The 20,932-nt window shown below is 37.8% G+C and overlaps 1 protein-coding gene across 12 annotated transcripts in view; it reads right to left on the bottom strand.

Moving 5' to 3' along the window:
* The window catches only part of NRG1 (neuregulin 1), a 215,107-nt gene that overhangs the window by 150,096 nt on the left and 44,079 nt on the right, over positions 1-20,932 (bottom strand). For all 12 annotated transcript variants that reach the window (XM_036838718.1, XM_036838720.1, XM_036838714.1 and 9 more), the window contains exons 2-3: positions 15,066-15,243; positions 6,746-6,867 (exon numbers count right to left, since the gene is read on the bottom strand). In XM_036838718.1, the coding sequence (XP_036694613.1) occupies positions 6,746-6,867; positions 15,066-15,243 (300 nt within the window). The remainder of the gene's footprint in view (positions 1-6,745; positions 6,868-15,065; positions 15,244-20,932) is intronic.

Here is a 20,932-nt window from a genome sequence, read left to right as displayed (position 1 = left end):
GTCTTTTTTTTTCTAGGACACTCCTCCCCCATAGTGGGGGTGGGGGGATTCTTGAGAAGTCTACTCTCTCAGCCCAAGTCAACGGTAAATACACATTTAAGAAGAGACGGTTTATCACCCTGATACCAAAACCAGACAAAGATGTCACAAAAAAAGAAAACTACAGGCCAATATCACTAATGAACATAGATGCAAAAATCGTCAACAAAATACTAGCAAACAGAATCCAACAGCACATTACAAGGATCAGCACATTACAAGCATGATCAAGTGGGGTTTATCCCAGGAATGCAAGGATTCTTCAACATACGCAAATCAATCAATGTGATACACCATATTAACAAACTGAAGGAGAAAAACCATATGATCATCTCAATAGAGGCAGAAAAAGCTTTTGACAAAATTCAACACCAATTTATGATAAAAACCCTCCAGAGGGAACTTACCTCAACATAATAAAAGCCATATATGACAAACCCACAGCCAACATCATTCTCAATGGTGAAAAACTGAAACCATTTCCACTAAGATCAGGAACAAGACAAGCTTGCCCACTCTCAACACTATTATTGAACATAGTTTTGGAAGTTTTAGCCACAGCAATCAGAGAAGAAAAAGAAATAAGAGGAATCCAAATTGGAAAAGAAGAAGTAAAACTGTCACTGTTTGCAGATGACATGATAATATACATAGAGAATTCTAAAGATGCTACCAGAAAACTGTTAGAGCTAATCAATGAATTTGGTAAAGTAGCAGGATACTAAATTAGTGCACAGAAATCTCTTGCATTCCTATACACTAATAATGAAATATCTGAAAGAGAAATTAAGGAAACACTCCCATTTACCATTGCAACAAAAAGAATAAAATACCTAGGGATAAACCTACCTAAGGAGACAAAAAACCTGTATGCAGAAAACTATAAGATACTGATGAAAGAAATTAAAGATGATATAAACAGATGGAGAGATATATCATGTTCTTGGACTGGAAGAATAGATATTGTGAAAATGACTATACTACCCAAAGCAATCTACAGATTCAATGCAATCCCTATCAAATTACCAATGGCATTTTTCACAGAACTAGAACAAAAAATTTCACAATTTGTCTGGAAACACAAAAGACCCCAAATAGCCAAAGCAATCTTGAGAAAGAAAAACAGAGAGCTGGAGGAATCAGGCTCCCTGACTTCAAACTATAATACAAAGTTACAGTAATCAAGACAGTCAGCTATATAAGTATAGCTGACTCACTTTGTTATATAGCAGAAATATAGATCAATGGAACAGGATAGAAAGCCCAGAGATAAACCCATGCACATATGGTCACCTTATCTTTGATAAAGGAGGCAAGAATATACAATGGAGAAAAGACAGCCTCTTCAATAAGTGGTGCTGGGAAAACTGGACAGCTACATGCAAAAGAATGAAATTAGAACACTCCCTAACACCATACACAAAAGTAAACTCAAAATGGATTAAAGACCTAAATATAAGGCCAGACACTATAAAAATCTTAGAGGAAAATATAGGGAGAACACTCTATGACATAAATCACAGCAAGATCCTTTTTGACCCACCTCCCTAGAGAAATGGAAATAAAAACAAAAAAAACCCCAAATGGGACCTAATGAAACTTAAAAGCTTTTGCACAGCAAAGGAAACCATAAACAAGTCAAAAAGACAACCCTCAGAATGGGAGAAAGTATTTGCAAACGAAGCAACTGACAAAGGATTAATCTCCAAAATATACAAGCAGCTCATGCAGCTCAATATCACAAAAACAAACAACCCAATCCAAAAATGGGCAGAAGACCTTAATAGACATTTCTCCAAAGAAGATATACAAATTGCCAACAAACACATGAAAGGATGCTCAACATCACTAATCATTAGAGAAATGCAAATCAAAACTACAATGAGGTATCACCTCACACCGGTCAGAATGGCCATCATCAAAAAATCTACAAACAATAAATGCTGGAGAGGGTGTGGAGGGAAAGGGAACCCTCTTGCACTGTTGGTGGGAATGTAAATTGATACAGCCACTATGGAGAACAGTACGGAGGTTCCTTAAAAAACTAAAAATAGAACTACCATACGACCCAGCAATCCCACTACTGGGCATGTACCCTGAGAAAACCATAATTCAAAAAGAGTCATGTACCACAATGTTCATTGCAGCACTATTTACAATAGCCAGGACATGGAAGCAACCTAAGTGTCCATCAACAGATGAATGGATAAAGCAGATGTGGTACATATATACAATGGAATATTACTCAGCCATAAAAAGAAATGAAATTGAGTTATTTGTAGTGAGGTGGATGGACCTAGAGTCTGTCATACAGAGTGAAGTAAGTCAGAAAGAGAAAAGCAAATACCGTATGCTAATGCATATATATGGAATCTAAAAAAAAAAAAGTGGTTCTGAAGAACCTAGGGGCAGGACAGGAATAAAGATGCAGATGTAGAGAATGGATTTGAGGACACGGGGAGGGGGAAGGGTAAGCTGGGACGAAGTGAGAGAGTGGCATGGACATATATACACTACCAAATGAAAAATAGATAGCTAGTGGGAAGCAGCCGCATGGCACAGGGAGATCAGCTCGTGCTTTGTGACCACCTAGAGGGGTGGGATAGGGAGGGTGGGAGGGAGACGCTAGAGGGAGGGGATATATGTATACGTATAGCTGACTCACTTTGTTATATAGCAGAAACTAACACAACATTGTAAAGCAATTATACCCCAATAAAGATGTTTGGAAGAAAAGAAAAGAAGAGACAGTTTGGCCGTGTGGCAGTTTATAACCAGAGTAGAGCATTCTTTCTCTCTGAGAGCATGTTTCTGTGCAACCTCTTCCCAGAATCTTGAGAGACAGGGATGTGACAATACGAAGGTGGTGAATTTGAGTCCCCAAGAGCTCAGGGACCTGAGCTGAGACTTCTGGGATAACCAGTCTTGATCTGAATATAGCAAATTCATAGATGACAGTAGAAGAAGGTGAACATCAGAATGATTCCATATTTTCCTCTGGTGGCACTATAACTAAGCCCTTGAGGTGCAGGAAGAAAAGAGAGTCTCCCAGTATACAGAATGCACTGGCCTTGTCTATCCTGGTGCCTGATGAGTACAGGCTCTGCCGACCTGCACATCTGACCCGCTTCCTCTGAAAAGAGAGGGCGTTTCTAGGCAGCCACGTTTCTGGCTTCACTATCCTGGGTGAGCCCACGGTGGGGACCTGATTAGAATACACTGATGATTTGTAAGCTCTCTGGATCATTTGATGTGGTCCGGCATAGTCAGCTCTGCCAGTCAGATTCTTGCTACGGGGAATTTGATTTAGGAACTGAGGAAACAATCACACAGTAGGAGTCAAAACTGAAAGGATGCCTTCAAAGGAGCCATGAAGAAGAATATGGCCAAATGGAATCATAAGCAGGTCAAAGTTTGGAATTATAAAGAAGCATATTTGAAAGCAGGAGAGGTTAGAAAATCTAAGAAACAGAAGATTCAAGAACATATCTGAGGCACATGAAGGAGAGACTTGAGAGAAAAGCCATAAATTCCTGGTGTTTAAACTCATAGATACACCCTGGGTACCATTTTCTCCTTGAGTCGCAGTTATAATGGAGTTCTAGTTCTTCCCAATGGAATCCCCCTCTCTTGATGCCTCACACCGGTGTTTCAGTTTTCGTTCTTCACAAACCAAGAAGTCTACCTTAAATGTTCACAAACAGAGTCTGGTATAGAGTAAACTATACTGGACCGGGAATTAAATAATTTAAGACACATCCTAAGGCTCCATTTCTTTTTAAGTACAATAAGAGGGTTGGATAAGGATGAACTAGTCCTAACATTCTAAGAAGAAAATAAAAACAACCACCTTATACTGTAATTGACATTCTTTGTTCTCCTCCTTCAGATGCTTTCAATAAGCCAATAGGAACCCGGTCCTTAAGGAATTTTAGTTGGTTGTTTAAGAATGACTTCCTTGGGCTTCCCTGGTGGCGCAGTGGTTGAGAATCTGCCTGCCAATGCAGGGGACACGGGTTCGAGCCCTGGTCTGGGAAGATCCCACATGCCGTGGAGCAACTAGGCCCGTGAGCCACAACTACTGAGCCTGCGCGTCTGGAGCCTGTGCTCCACAACAAGAGTGGCCGCGATAGTGAGAGGCCCGCGCACCGCGATGAAGAGTGGCCCCCACTTGCCGCAATGGAGAAAGCCCTCGCACAGAAACGAAGACCCAACACAGCCATAAATAAATAAATAAATAATAAAAAAATTAAAAAAAAAAAAAGATGAGTCTTCTTAAAAAAAAAAAAAAAAAAAAGAATGACTTCCTTACAATACTCCGTGAACTTCTCTTTATTCTTGTCAGGTAAGAAAGATTCATTATCCAAAACACCCCTACCTTCATTTCTCTACACTTTATAATTGGTCAATACTACATTCAAATTCAAGACCAATTCTTGAATGAATTAATATGGAAAAATAAGTTGGATGTCTCTCCTATGAAAGAAATGTGAAAAGCCATATTATCAAAACTTCAGCACCCCGAAATTAATTTAAAAATTCTATTAATTCTATTAATTAATTATTTAATTCTATTTTCCTGGGACTTTACAGTATGCATAACTACACAAATCTAATTGTGTCCAAATCATAATTCAATAGCCTTTACCACGAGGACACAGATTGAACCAAACAAGCAACTGACAAACTGAGAACAAGCTATTAAACATGGTATAATAGAAGGAAAAGAATAAGCCACTGAAATTTTAAATTTGTGTTTCAAGTTGCATCCCATAAAATTCCAAGTGGGGAAAAATAACACGAGCAAAACTCTATTGCTTAACCTGTGCTAATTAAAAAGTAAAGCGTTAGAGTCTGTCATACAGAGTGAAGTAAGTCAGAAAGAGAAAAACAAATACAGTATGCTAACACATATATATGGAATCTAAGGAAGAAAAAAAAAGGTCATGAAGAACCTAGTGGCAAGATGGGAATAAAGACACAGACCTACTAGAGAATGGACTTGAGGATATGGGGAGGGGGAGGGGTGAGATGTGACAGGGTGAGAGAGTGGCATGGACATATATACACTACCAAACGTAAAATAGATAGCTAGTGGGAAGCAGCCGCATAGCACAGGGAGATCAGCTCGGTGCTTTGTGACCACCTAGAGGGGTGGGATAGGGAGGGTGGGAGGGAGGGAGATGCAAGAGGGAAGAGATATGGGAACATATGTATATGTATAGCTGATTCACTTTGTTATAAAGCAGAAACTAACACACCATTGTAAAGCAATTATACTCCAATAAAGATGTTTAAAAAAAAAAAAAAAGTAAAGCGATGTTATGTTTACTCTTATAAATTTTAAATGGTAAATGATAAACACGACCCCTAACAGTAGTAAGGGAATCCACTTTTCACTGTTGTCCTTTATTCTCTGTGGAGGGAGGTATTTAAAATGAAAGTAATGAAGTTTGATTACACTGCAATAGAGCAGTTCATTGGGAAGTCCACAGAAGACTTAGGAATTAACCTGGATTTTCCCCACCCTGTTCCATATTTGTATCTCACTCCCTTCTCCTTATCCTGTTATGTCAACTGATATAAACAACATCAGTCTCCTAAGGAGTTAACCCCCGAAGTTACTTTTACTCTTCCCTTGCTGGTTTCGCAATTTTATCTTATCGCTTTAAGAGATCAGGCCTTTGCAGTGGACATTCTTTCTCAGCACCTGCCTAGAAGCAGTGCAGTTAGGCTTCGTTTTATAACAGATGACAGGGCTTGTGAAGGCAGCTGTTCAGTGCCGTAATTCAAAACAGCACCAAGGGTTCTGAAGCAGCGTTTTATTGTTTCAAGAGATTTAGATGCTCACTGCTAGCTCATCATCAGCTTCTACAGACGACTCCATCAAGTTGTGCAGCGCTAGGGGATCAGGAACAGAGAGCCACCAGCTGTGGGGCTTTGCCCTTCCTCAGATAACTCAGAGAGGTGGTCGGAAGATAGGGGCACCTTGTGCCTCCAAGTCATTCATTTGTTTAACAAACATCCCCTGACACTGCCCTCAGAGAAACAGAAGCTGAAGCCTATACATAGTAAAAAAGGCTTTGCCTCTAAGACTCCCTTAATTTCCGAATTAACAGGCCTAAAACAACCTGATAGGCCTAACTTTCTACTACCTAGAGCCAGATGTATATAAGAACATAAAAACTGCCAGGACTACGTCAGGATTGTATTCTGTTTATACACACGTGCACGCACACACACACACACACACACACACACACTGAACATATATTCATACATAATACACATATGTATGTAAATATATACAATATACATATATTCTGTATATACATATGTATTCTGTACATAAATTATATGTATACACATATTCTGGTTTGATAGAGCAAAAAACTTACCTGCTCTCCCTGACTAACTTAAAGTGGAGGTATAATCTCTTTCTTTTAGCAAACCATCCTGTCCCTGCTATTCATGACGCTATTCAAATCCTTTTTAAAAAAATCTATGTATATTTCAGGTCTATTTCATGTCATGAGTGAAGAGCCTTATGGAGGACCCGTAGGATACTTGAAATGCATGGTTTTCCCTCCACGATTTTTGTTTGTTCACAGTGAGATTTAACACACCGATGTATGACAAGTCTTACCACATACCTTGATGGCTCCTCTCAGAGACTGAGAAATAGCACATAGTAGGTGTCTCTTACCATTTGCATCCACAATGGTGATATTGGCAGAAGCACTGTCGTTTCCTAATTTGCTGATCACTTTGCACATATATTCTCCAGAATCAGCCAGTGATGCTTTGTTAATGCGAAGTTCTGACTTCCTGTAAGACCAGGACCAAAGCGGTTGTAAGTATATTTCACAGAAATACAACGACCATCAAAATAAAGCCTCTGTAGTTTCAGAGTTCTCAAACTCCCCCTTCCCACCCTATACACACCATGTTAAAACACAACTGACTAGTACACAGATGTGTGATTTTACCAAAAGTGAGATACATCTCATTTAAATTATACCCTGGACATAGTCTTAATTTTATCACCCAGCTCAGCAATTTAAACCAATTCTTTTCTAATTTTTCTTTTTATTCCTCTAGCACCACCACTAACTACATTATGCCTCAGAATTTTTTTTCACCCAAACGATAAATTTTCTTTCCTCTCTGTATCTCAATGTCACCAGCCACTAGGGTTAAGGAAGATAAAAAAGTGTAAAGCCATTTCTTATAAATCTGGTAAGGACAGATACCTAATGAAGGCTAGACTAGATTAAAATGCTCTGCACTTCTTTTCCCAGCAGAGTGACATCAGGCATTATGTTAATTTTGAATGGAGAGGATTTATCACTTCCAAAAGAAAGGGAATTTGTCATTCTTTAAAAAGAGTCTCATTGCTGGGAGCACAGTACCACACAAATGGTTCTTAATATTGAAATAAATATTCATGCAACAACAGCACACACTTTTATAAAACTATATATTAAATCAATATTTGGCACTCTTTGCACATGGGCCGCACTGTGATTTGCATCTGTCTATATGCTTTACTATTGCACATAGCCTATAATTTAAGCAGTCTCTATGATTTAAAAACTCAGGCCGATTGGGATTGGCACAGCATTTATTAAAGCCTTTTGATAGCTAGTGGGAACCTGCTGTATAGCACAGGGAGCTCAGCTCTGTGCTCTGTGATGACCTAGATGCATGGGATGAGGCGGGAGGAACGTCCAACAGGGAAGGGATATATGTATACATACAGCTGATTCACCTCGTTGTACAGCAGAAACTAACACAACATTGTAAAGCAATTGTACTCCAGTAGAACATTAAAAAAAAAAAAAATACAGTGTCCTTGTATACAGGAGCCTGGTACTGACTGCCTGGGCTCTTGAGAGGAGGACATCAGGGAGAAAACGCAGGGAGCAAAGACAGCAACTCAGAATTATATGCAAACCTCCCGTAAACTACACCTTCCTAATTTTTAAGTGAATTTTCTGGTCTTCTTGTCAGATAACATTATTAATCAAGTTGGACCAATTGTTCAAAATTTAATTTCTACTCTTCTCCTCCAGTCTACTGAATTGAACCACCTCTACCTGCCTTCCATGCTGGTACTTTTGCTTATTATTTCTTTTTCCTAGAATGGGGGCCCCATATTTCTACCCATCAAGATATTGGCTGATCTTTAAGGACCACCTCATGAGCCAGTTCCTTCATCAAGCCTTTCATGATCATGTACCTGGAGCTGCTCTCTTTTTCTGTTTTCTAAATTCTGCCAGCCTTGAGTACCTCTCTCATGAGAATCTTCTTAAAGAAACATGGTAATCAAACTTACAGTTAACATTAATTTACAGTTAATCTTAGAAGGATAGTTCTTAAAATCAAAATTCTCCTAAAAGACCTGGGCAGTGTTTACTGGAATACTATTCCAAGGAATGTAAATAAATGTTATGCTTCAAAACAGAAAGAGAAAGAGAACAAGGAAAAAAAGTGTAATTTTCTATGCTGAAATAAGTGTTGCATTAAACAAACTTAGAGTTCTTTACAACCTACCTCTTAGTCATTTTATGCAAATAGTTACAGTGAACTTCTAAGGCAGGCATGACAAGTGACTAAGGAATCCTTTCTGTAGAGACACCCTTGGGAATTCTAGGACTGAGCATCAATGGGCCAAGATCAAGAATCAATTTAATCAAGATAAGCATAACAAATACATTCAGGTTCAAAAATCAGTAGCAGAAATACAGGCTGGGAGGGATGAGCCTTGACAACAATATATACAGAAAAAAGGATTTCAATTAGCTACACGTTTAATATTACTCCATTTTAAACAACTATTTAAAAAAGAAGAAAAAAGAAATGTATGCACTGTTTGGCCAAATTAATATTAAAAGAGCACAAATCAAATTGGATAAAAGTCTCAATACACTGCTCACAGGCTGAATCACATCTAGAGTATTGCATTATGTTTCAAAGTGGCATTTGATTAAAAAAATATCAATAGCTAGAGGAGTTTAGAAGAGGGTGATCAGAATTGAATAGGGCCTAGAAATCTTATCACTAGAGAAGATGCTATTAAAGAAACAGAGGTTCCACTGGCAGGTAGCTATGAACAAGATATATTTAAATACATTTCATCGTTGTTATCTGGAAAAGGAAATTATTTGGTGAAGCTCTTAAAGGTAGAATTGTCTCTTACAGGAAAAAGAAGGCACATTTTGGATGATATATAAGGAAGAACCTTTTGAGCGCCCAAAAATGGATAGGGTGTCTTGTGAAAGAGTTAGGTTTTCTCTTTGGAAAGATTCAAGTCTGGATAGCCACCTGTCAAGCAATTCCTAACGAGAATATCTCCAGGCAGAGAAAGATTAAATTACATCAGTGGTTTCAATTAGTTTTGAAAAAACAAACCCTGTTTTAAAATGAAAGCTTAAATGAGAGATGCGTATTTAAAAATATTATGAAGGGAGAAAGTGTTTATGTCAAAAAGGTTGGCAACCCTTTTTGCAGTTCAATGGAAACTCAAAATTCTCCAGGGACATGAAGGGCCCCTTTTGAACTGTAATGATACATTTAACTATGAGATTCTTCAATCCTTGGGTCTTACAGCAGGAATGGGAAATAGTGAGAGAGTAGAAATAGACAAACCTTCTTAAAAATTATACACTGCAACAATCTGGGGCTTTAATAAGTATGGTTATAATAGTCTTATTTTACTGTCTTCAGTAGGCTACCATATCTTGCCTAAAAGAAGAAAGTTAACTTGGAAGAATTAATGAACTCCCTTCCAATCACAAAATTAACTTTTTGCTCTTTGATGAGTTACCTGGGGATCTGGGAGGGGTGAATGTTTTGGTGGATTTTCATTTCTAAAAGTTTTAAAACAGTTAATTCATGTAACATGTTTAAAAAGATGCTTGAAATAGAGTAAGCTCCAAATAAGTGTTGGCTATTATTATAATTACATTCTACATTCCTGCAATTTTTAGATTTTTATGATAAGCATGCATTGGTTTGGAATAAGAAAAAAATAAAACAATGTAACAAATTAATACAAACAGTTATCAATATTAATTTCTTTTTCTTTTTTTATATCAAAATGCAAACTGTGTTCTTCTAATGAGTGCTCACTGACAAGATAGATTCAAGGCTCCCATAGCTACTATCTCGTTTTTCTTACTTAACTTGATTCTTCCACCATGTTTTACAGGCTAAGGCAACTTAAATGCATATAGAACTGATCACCTCAGTTTATAAAATTCCATTCCTCTGATCTCTAAGGAATCATATGAACTTGCATGTGTGTGTTCAACACAGCTTTCAGATACTGTTGAATTGCCTATGATGAGAAGGGTAAAGAAGAGAGAGAGGGATTTCATAGTGCAAACTAGAGAATGTCACTTGCCATCTGGTTCTACCAGAATGAAGTCACTTGCCGCTGCAGCAGCTGTGAAACTCTACAGAACCAGGCACTGCATAAAATGTCTCACATAAACGCTATGAAACAGGCACTGCGTATTCCCATTTTATACCCAAAGAATTTGAGACTTTCCTACATATAAAGTTAAAATGACCTGTCAGAGCGGCTCAACTAATAAAAGAAGGGGATGTATAGAAACCTTTTCTATTATAGAGTCAAAAAAACCTGAAACAATTGAAAACAGGAGAAATAATTTCTTAAAAAAATTTTGTTAACTTGACCAAATCAATTAGAATCAATTTTAAACAAAAATAAGATGTGTAAGAACAGGGAATTCTCTGGTGGTCCAGTGGTTAGGACTTCGTGCTTTCACTGCCGAGGGCCCGGGTTTGACCCCTGGTCAGCGAACTAAGATCCCACAAGACGTGTGGCGCAGCCAAAAAAAAAAAATGTGAGAACAGAAATGAAGAGCTGATACAAATTTAAGGGCATCCAAAAGTGTGCGCCAGACACAAACGACAGGAAGTCGGACTTTAATAAGGCTGATGTAGGACAGGTATGCAAATGAGGCCAACTGGATGACCCCCACATATGATCTGTCACACACCAAGCTCTTTAACCAGTTTTCTTGATCAAAACGGTCCACCAGGCAAAGGAAACAAGAACAAGGGGATAAGCAGACACTTAAGACCAGGGCAGTTTCCATTTCTTCTCATTGGTCCCACACATCACTTAGCCAAATAAAATAAACAAAGGCTCGCACGTGAATGCAAAATCATAGGAAGAACATGTAGGAATGTCCTTTATTAGTAGAAGCAGGGGCCGAAGGGGGATAAGACTTTACAAAATAATAGCAATTCCCTATTGGTATAAAATCTTTTCATAACACTAAGGGATTAAAAGGAAATTCTGGCTGCTATGAACAATCGAGATTATAAAATGTGAAAAAGAAACGTAGGCGAAGGACTGGAAGAGGGTCAATGTTTTACTTTAAATAAAGAGAATCCCAGGGAAATCCTAAACCTCACACTAAAATTCACCTCTGCTTGTGATCACAGTCTAAGTTAAAGTTTATCCCTTCTTGGCCTGCTGGCTAAGGGCAAATGTAGTAAGATAAAGTTAAGTCAAGTAAGCAAGAAACCACTGCAAACCACTGACATTTTGAATATCTTCGTAATGAAGAATTATGAGTAATGTAGATGAAGCTGACAAACAAGAATGTTTTTTATTGAAGACTTTACCCTAAGCCTGAACATTCCCCTTGCCTGAAGTCGTGATTTTACTGGATGCTACAGCAAAATCACAAGTAGTTGTGAAAAGACATGACTTCAAGTCCAAGTGTTACCACTCATTAACATTATATCTACAGGAAGCAACCTAATGGCCTTCATTCTCGGGATATTAACTTTTTAATGGGGATAATAACAGTAGTATTCATTCTCTTATATTTCTAAATTGAAATAATAGAGGATCTTGCAAGTGTTAATTAAATTTAGATTCAGTTTGGTCCTTTAAAAAAAGGTGACAGCACTAATTTTTTTTTTAAAGATACAACTTCAGAAATGACCGAATGCCCAATTCTGAAACCCAATAAGCTGGTCACTTATCAGTAGCTGCCCACTTTACACAAAGTATCGTATTTTTCAGAGGATCAAATATGCTCAATGCTTTGCCAAGAGTAATTTACAGTCACATTACTTGAATAAAAGTCTTTCTTGTTCCCACTTAATTCTTTCCAGCAAGGCTATTGTTTAAAAGAAGTAATTTCTGAATATTGGCCTTTCCGGGATAATGGGATTTTATTAATATGTAGACCGTGCTCTTAGATGTCTGGGCCTATGAAGCCAATACGAAAATGCTTTTCTGAATAGCAGTGACACTTTTATATGTCATCCAAGCCATGCAACAAATTAGCTCTTTACCTATACATGTTCTCTTTCACAACCATATTCATTCCGGGCAACTCACTTTTTCGGTTGTTCCTTTTTGTCCTCTTATTTACCCAACCTCATTAGCTTCTCTCCAGGCATCCTCACCTGGAATACCTGCAGTCTGCAGCTGCTTTGTTCTGTTCCTTCCGTCTAGATAATCCTCTCCTCCCTCTCTTCTTCCTCCTTTCTTTCTAGGAAGCCTCCGCAGTCCTGGACTGGGTCCTCTCCCCGGCCCGTGTGAGTTTCTTTCTACAGCATTCCGTGATCATCACTATCGTTGAATTTACAACTGAGCATTACAACTGCTTACATTTCCCTCCCCTCTTGAGACCAAGCCTCTGAGAGCAGAGAGCACTTCTTCTTCATCTCTGTGGACCCAGCATCTAGCCCAGGGCCGACACGCAGCATCTGTCCAATAAAGGACAAAATTTCCCATCCACCCCCCCACTGGCCCAACCCAACTGGCCTCTTTATTGCCCTATGAACAGAACCTGCTACTGACTGTGGTTTCTGCTCTTCTCTATAACCGCCCACCCTACCGCACCCACCCAGCCAGAGGGATTCTCTGCCTTCAGCAGAGTCAAATCTACCACCTCACAGTGACTCCTGAATCTCTCCGGGTCTCCCGCACTTCCCAACTCCCATGGCACTTAGCCATCGGTAACCTACAATTCAGTGTTTAGTATTATTGTCTGATGTGAAGTGCCAGATATTTCATCTCCCTAATTCAAGCTGGACTTACCATAAAGCAGAATTTACCTCAATATAACTAATGCATTTTTTAGATCACTATTTGTAAACCGATGGGCTGCTTAAAAATCTTGACGCTCCCCAGCCCTAGCAGGGTTTCAGCACTTGATCGCTGGAACTCATATGTTTTATATAAGGCTGAACTGGATAATCTCTCTACAATCTTATGACCCCCTGAGTGTAAAGATAACACCTAGGATTCTTCCGTTTCTCCACATTCCTAGCATTCGTGGGCACTTACATATTTTTGCTATTATATGACAGACACATAGAAATGAATGAGACATCACCCTGCGTGTGCAGATAACTGAGTTTCTTACTAACTTGGCTAATTGATGAAAAACAAAACAGACACGAAAAGCTATCTAAAAGTATTTTTTGCTGTTGTGAAACTTCTCTAGAAGAATCATGCTTATTTTTTCAATTCGTTCACTCTATCTCCTCCCCTCCCCACATGGACACATGTTATTAAATGTGTCTGCTTTCCATTTTTAAAGAAGGAATGAGGCATTAAGGAATCCAAGAAATAGATTTGTGCTCCAGCTTAGTCACAGCTAGTTGGGTGACTCAAGGCAAGACAACACTTTTTTGACCCTTGATTACTTAATCTGCAAAATTAGAGAGTCACATGTGCAGTAAACTGTCCTTACTACCTAGGGGAATGTTGTAAAAAACAAACAAATAAGATTATGTATAAAAATACCCTGTCACTTTACAGCATTATTTTTTTGCATCTTTGAAGTGCCACCTGCTACAGAAAGTGATATTGCCTTCACGCTGTATTCTTCTTCCAAATCGAGAGATTGTACTGACACAATCAATAACAAGAATAAGCAGTGTAGTTACTAAAACCATGGAAACTAGAAAAACATCCCTAATTATGGTTATTACAGTCATTAAACACTTTAAGATTAAATTAAATTTCCATTATAATCACTTCATTTACTCTTGCTCATGCAAGAGTGTGTGACTTTTTGGTAGATGTCCTATAAAATCAAAGTCCAGGCAGAGATTCTCTCATTGCTGCTTCTGTTATCATAGCTGGGATTTCACTGGAATCCTCTGAAGTAGAGAAAATGTAATCTTGGAGCTTGGAGCCACTATGATACGTGTCACATTGATTAAAGGACTGTTCACAAGCAAAAATCCAAGATATTTAGCTCTTCTATAATTTCAAAATGTAGTTTGATATTAGAAGAAAAATTTCTTAAATAAGGAGAAAAATAAAAATGAAGAGTGTAGGAATAAGAAAAGAGCATCATTTTAGAGTAGGTATAGAACATACCTACCAAGATGTTATAGGGAATCATATGAAGCCTTCCCAAATATGGATCTCCTCAAGGAGGGCAGGAAAATTTAAGATTCTTGCTACCCAGGATTACTGGATGTTTTAATCTGCTCTAATGGTGATACAGTTTAATAGAATTGTCAGTTAAACATTCTTATTAGGTATTTTATGTACTAAACTTTTACTTGAAAATAGTTCAAAAGCGACTGATTACATTCTAACTCTTTCCGTAAATCTAGGTATTTACTGATCTTTATAACAAAGTCAGGATTTTGATTGTGCAAGGCACTGGTACTCTATAAATGGGATTTTAGGATCTCACCTATTACTTAGTATTACAACAGCTGCTATTAATACTACCTTCCCTCATCCCTTCTATTTCCACCCACACCCTACAGTTCTTTCCACATCCATCCTTTCCTTTCTTCGTCCAGAAGTTGTAAGAATCAGAAACTTTAAATTCTTTCCTATATAATGACACAATCTCTGGCCACCATATAATGAAAAAGCTTTTCACTTATTATATATCGTGTTTTTTGATGGTGTACGTATTTGCTAGGCTGTTTGTAACTTTTATATTTTACATCATTCTATTGCTAGGCATTGCCCCTGCTGTGATATGCATGATACTTACCCTGGCCTTTTTTGTATCTTGATGTTTTGTGGTTTGTTCTTTCGGTTTAATTCATTCCCATTCTTGAACCATTTGAATTTGAGAGAGGAGTATTCAGAACTGGTCTCGCACCGAAGCACTAGTTTTGAACCTGCTGCAGACTCCTGACTTTTCATCTCTTTCAATCGGGGAGGCAAGGCTAAAAAAGAAAAGAGAAGGAAAAAAAGTTCTGATCACCTGGTAATCTTTCCAAGAGAAACATACTAATTTTGGTAAGCTTGATCAAGAAACCATTCCCAAAGGCTTTACTAACTGAGAGAGAAAAGAAAAAGGGGAGGGGGGGTGTCAACCAAAATGTATCTCAACTTAGAGAAGAATAAAATGCTCACATAAAATATATTCAGGGGGAAAAAGAAAAGAGAACTTAGATAATGAAATTATTCTTTAAAACACACTCACAGATATAGAGAACAAACTAGTGGTTACCAGTGGGGAGAGGGAAGCAGAGAGGGGCAATATAAGGGTAGGGGATTAAGAAGTACAAACTATTATGTAGAAGATAAGCTACAAGAATATATTGTACAACACAGGGAATATAGCCAATATTTTATATTAACTATAAATGGAGTATAACCTTCAAAATTGTGAATCACTATATTGTGCACCTGTAACATATAATATTGTACATCAACTCTACTTCAATAAAAAATCATTCTTTAAAAAATTCCCAAAATTTATATATACATATATTTTATATATATATATATATATTTTTTCAAGATACTAATTTCCTCAATCTTTACATTCTGATACCATTAAAAATCCTGAACACTGGTCATTTCAAAGAATTAAAATCCTATGCTAAAAAAGAATATGTAACTGGGCCATTATTTTTAAAGCACATTCATATCCCAGATCACAATTTATCTTCATCACAGTTCTGTGAATAGGTACAGCAGGTATCATACCCATTTTTTAAATGGGAAGTTTATTTTCAAAGACAGGTAAGTATCTCTTGTCCATGGTTATAACATTCTGGAGAGTCAGACTATCCTATCACCAGAAGTAGCCCAAAGAACAAAGAGGACTCATAAATCTTAACAATGCTCATTTCTTCAAGACAGAAATTCTTTGGTGACATCACTCTTTTACGACCTACAGTTACTGTTCCACAAACATAGAATGACCATTCCAGAAGGCCACCACCCTCCTGTCAAATTATCAGTTTGATTGGATTTCACCCTTCTAAACCTTCTCAACAGAGACCGGGAGCACTTAAATTGTACATTAATTTGTAGGACACTTTACATTAAACACATATACCATTCCTACTTTAAGCAAGACTGCTTCAAAGAATATCTATTCTCTACTGAAATATTTATGGATAAAATGTTATAATATCTGAGATTTACTTCAACATGAAATGGTAGCGGGGAATGGGTAGGCATAAAAATGAAAAAACTTTCCCAAGAAGCTGATCATTGTAGAAGTTAGGCAATAGGTAGAAACAGGGATTTCTTGTACATTTCTACACAGTATGTCCGATTTTTTCGTAATAAAACAGTTTAAAAAATAAAAGCGTAACAAATGGATTCTCCTCTGCACACAAAATTTCACTTACTAATCAACACAGTAGAACCTGAGATCTCAACATCTCTGTTTCCACTGAGTCTTAGAAAAGCCAACTACAAAGTCTACTTCTGCCCCAGTTCAAGCCTTAATGGGAAGTTAATTCCTCAAAGCCACCAAAGGAGACTGCACCTCCTGGATCCAGTGAGCAATTATTCACTGCGTATAGCCTCCAGACTCCAAGGACAGCAGTCAGAGCCACGTTAGACATCAACAGGAAATGGAGTACCTTCCCTACCCCGGGTAGGTTTGTTTTTCTACAACTCTGCCCTTACCAAGAAAATCCTCCCAAAATGTCAGGAATGAGCATATAAAATTTCCAGTAAAGTACAGCAAAAACTATTTGAACGTGTGGCTTCTCTGCAGTATTCCTACAATTACGTGTCCCTCTTTTTACTTATTTGCAGAGGAGGCAGAGAAGCAGGTATCAAATATGGAGACACAGCAGCGAGTTAGGAAACGTATTTCATCTGTTCCTAGCCTTTGATGCCTGATGATTTTCTCTATTTTTTTTTTTTTTTCTGACAGCTTGAAAATAAGATTTACTTCCTGAAGAGCTTTTCTAGGAGTCTTCCTTTTAAGATATGGTCTGTGAATCTCTGCTTCGGAGGTTTTAAAAAACACTAAATTCTCATGCATCTGGAGTAGTATTTGTATATTCCTATTAATGCCTTAAGATCATTTTCAATTTTGTAAACCTGGCGAAGGGTTTTAAAGAAACAAATCTGCTGGCGTTAAAGGGCACCAAAAACTGGTTTACATATATTAAGAAAAATAAACCACCTCATTTTTTTAATGTACAGATTAAAAGAACTAGTTTGCATTTTTTTGTTGTTTTCACTTAATTTTGTGTTTAACTTGGCACACAACCCAAACTCTCAAGGTTTCTTCCCTTGTCTCTATGCGGAATGTTCTAAACACAATATTTCAGATATCCTTAACTCTCAATAAGTACCATGTCCCCTCACTCACCACTCCATTCATTTGCTTATCAACACAGCCTGAATACAAATCTACTGGATATTGTTTTCTTGTTTGAAATCTTCATGCAATTTGTTTGCATCTCTTTTTACTTTCTTTTCTCTTATTCTGTTCCCCCCTCCCTTTCTCTCACCTCTCCTTCCCTTTACCCTCCTGTCTTCATTTATTTATTTCTTATTTCTTTATTAAGAGTCTTGATTTCAAATGTGAGGAAACAATCGGACAAATTCAAATTGAGGGATATTCTACAAAAACAACTGGTCTAGGCTTCAGGAATGCCAATGTCACGAATGATAAAAGACTGTGAAACTGACCTAGATTAAAGGAACTTTGACCAAAAAAATGCAATGTGTAGCGATTGATTGGACCTTGGTTTAGGGGGGAAATAGTTATAAAGAACATTATTGGGACTATCAGGGAAATCTGAATAAAGGTACTGTAACAAAATTGAATTTCTCAAGTGTGATAATTGCATTGTGGTCATGCAGAAGAATGTCCTTGTTCTCAGGCAGTATCTGCTGAAGTATTTAGGGGTGAAATGTCATCATGTCTACAACTAAATTTCACATGATTCAGCAAACAAGGAAATGCATGCATACAGAAAGGAAGGAAGGAAGGAAGAAAGAAAGAAAGGAAAAAAGGAGTTGTGGTTTCTCTTAGTTTTTCTGCCTTTTCCATCTGGTCTTTCTGCCATGGAAAAAAGCCTCAGGATTTCATTAAGTACTTTTAAAGTCTTGGCTAAGTTTGCAGTCATGGAGATTCTTGGGAATATTTGTGTTATAATTCACAAATGTAGCTCTTAAGACTGTATCCTCCATTTAAATTCTGTGAGTGGTATGGCACTGAAATCCTCATATGTTCAACCTGATAACCATGACTTTGGGGCTCCAACCCCACTAGGTCCTTTGGTGGAAGGAAAATAATCACTCATCTGGCAGATCAACACATCCATCCTTTCCTTTGGGGGTTCATGTGCAAAGACCAGTACATCTTTTGCCCTTAAGAGATGATCTATGACTTAACGAGGCACAGACCTTCAGATACAAGGTCTTTCTTAGCTAAAATATCCACCCCTTAAGCTGAACCTATTGTATAAATATTTCTTGATGTTTGGGATTCGGATATACCTCTATTGACTAGCCTGAGTTTCTCTCGTGCATGCAGTCTCAAGACTGTCACAAGCGCAGGAGCTCCCAGCTACTCTGACTTTGCCTCCTTAGAAGTCCACTTGTCATAATGTCCCTGCATGTCTTCAGGGGAAATCACCTATGACATGATGATACCCAGCTTTTCAGAGAACAGCTGTTTTAAGGTGTTAACTCAAAATTCTCCATAAATGGAGAAACAAATCTGTGACCCACCAACCCAGCCACCTGACTGCACTGTTGGCTCATGGGTGTTGTGCGGTCAGTGGTACCTTCTAGAAAAGTACCATAAAAATTCCTCACTCACTCCAGGTGAAGCCCAAATGCAAGCATCCTATAGACTGGGCAACAACAAAAATTTTTCTTTGTCCTCTCATATAACCATCCTAACAGAATAGCCCTGGATATTTCACAGACTTGATAAAAATACAAACTAATATTGAGCACATATGGTCTGTGTGTTTTTTCTCCTCTATTCATAGTGAGACAATTTTCAATAAATTTTCTTCCATTAGATTACAAAATAATAACTATATGTTACTAGAATACATTTTAGAAGTATGTATATTTCTCACGTATACAGTTTACTCGCATGAAATAATCTCATTTATTTCACTGAAAAAGTACGCCACCAAGTACTTTCTAACACTCCGGTATAACTTTATAAGACCAGGGGTAGTAAAGTCTATTTTTGCATGTCTACATTTTTTATTTGATACGTTGCACAATGTAGAAAAAATTGTGGCAGTAATCCAAAAAAATTATTTTACATGCTTACCACACAAAAATTGAAGGCACTAGGCTCATTTATTCCAATACTTTCATGTGTGAATAAGTATTTGTAATAAAGGTGAAATAAATTTGTAAGACGAACCATTCATCTAAGCAATCCTCTTGTTTTACTTGTCTCCTGGGCACTTATTTTTTTTTAATATGTTCAGTACTGCTATATCAAATATTATACTGTATTGTTAAGAACAGGAAACAAATTTTAGCATGTGTATGCTGCCGAGACGTGCCGATAGCATGGGACACTAGATAAATTATTTCTGTTCTTTGAAGGTGCTGACAATGCAAAGCTAGCTCATGTTATAACTCTCCGCATCTGTGCAGTTAATCTGAAGAGCCTCAACACTCTGAACAAACTAAGCAGGAAACCTGCAAAATATTATCAAATAACCGTGAGCTTTCAGCTACGACACCAGTGAAGTCTTCCCTGCATAAATCCATTTAAAAGCCTGATACCGCACACATGCAGATCTCACAGTGAAAACTGGTGACTGGCAACTGCGTTAGTTGATAAAAGTCACACAAATATCATTAATCAGTCCTCAACAACGCAGAAGGATGTCCTTTCTTTTTTATAGTCATGTTAAAGCTAAATAAGTGACGAAAGTCTCTAAAACTCCTTTCTCAAGAAGATTTTGGTCACAATGAAGAGAGTAGATGAAGTTTAGGCTTTGCCATCTGGTCATCTCTTCTGGGCTGCACTCACAAATTTGACTATAAAAGGGAAAATTTATCTTATCAGGTTTCAATTTTGTAAATATAGCCATGTAAAAGGCAGCAAGTTCTAGTGGCAACGGTATTTCCCAATACACCTAGGATTAAAACTATTGCCACTGGGGCAGTGTGTGATCTTAAGTTATGTTAAGGACCGTCCCACAGGTCACTGTTTGTTGCCACATGTGGTGACCGGCTGCTCACGTTGCCCTATATCTAGCCGAATCATCCTTCAGATAGACCGTTCCTAACTCCGGTTAACTAGAGTTCCCCGTGAGCTTAAATGGGAAACTACCACGTGTCCCTTTGTATTCAGCAAGGATATTTGGAGAATGAGATAAAGCATGTGGGTGCCTCCACTTGTGAGAAAGTCACTATAAAGTTCAGGGATTTATTATAAAGTATTCTCAAGCTGACTCCCTAATATTGGCAGCAAACTAAACCAGTCAACACATTGAGAATAGGCTTCAAGGTATAGTGAAGATAGTTGTACCCAGAAATACCATTTTAGCAGTTCCATGTCCAACTCCTTATACAAGGATGTGTGTGAATTACTGAATTAACACCTTTACGAGCATTTTGAACAATCCTCTTAACATCTGCATGGAAGGTGTCATTATACAACAGAAA

This window comes from Balaenoptera musculus, chromosome 21 (assembly GCF_009873245.2).
Source record: "Balaenoptera musculus isolate JJ_BM4_2016_0621 chromosome 21, mBalMus1.pri.v3, whole genome shotgun sequence".
Classification (NCBI taxonomy): domain Eukaryota; kingdom Metazoa; phylum Chordata; class Mammalia; order Artiodactyla; family Balaenopteridae; genus Balaenoptera; species Balaenoptera musculus.
This window is presented reverse-complemented; position numbering and strand designations above follow the sequence as displayed.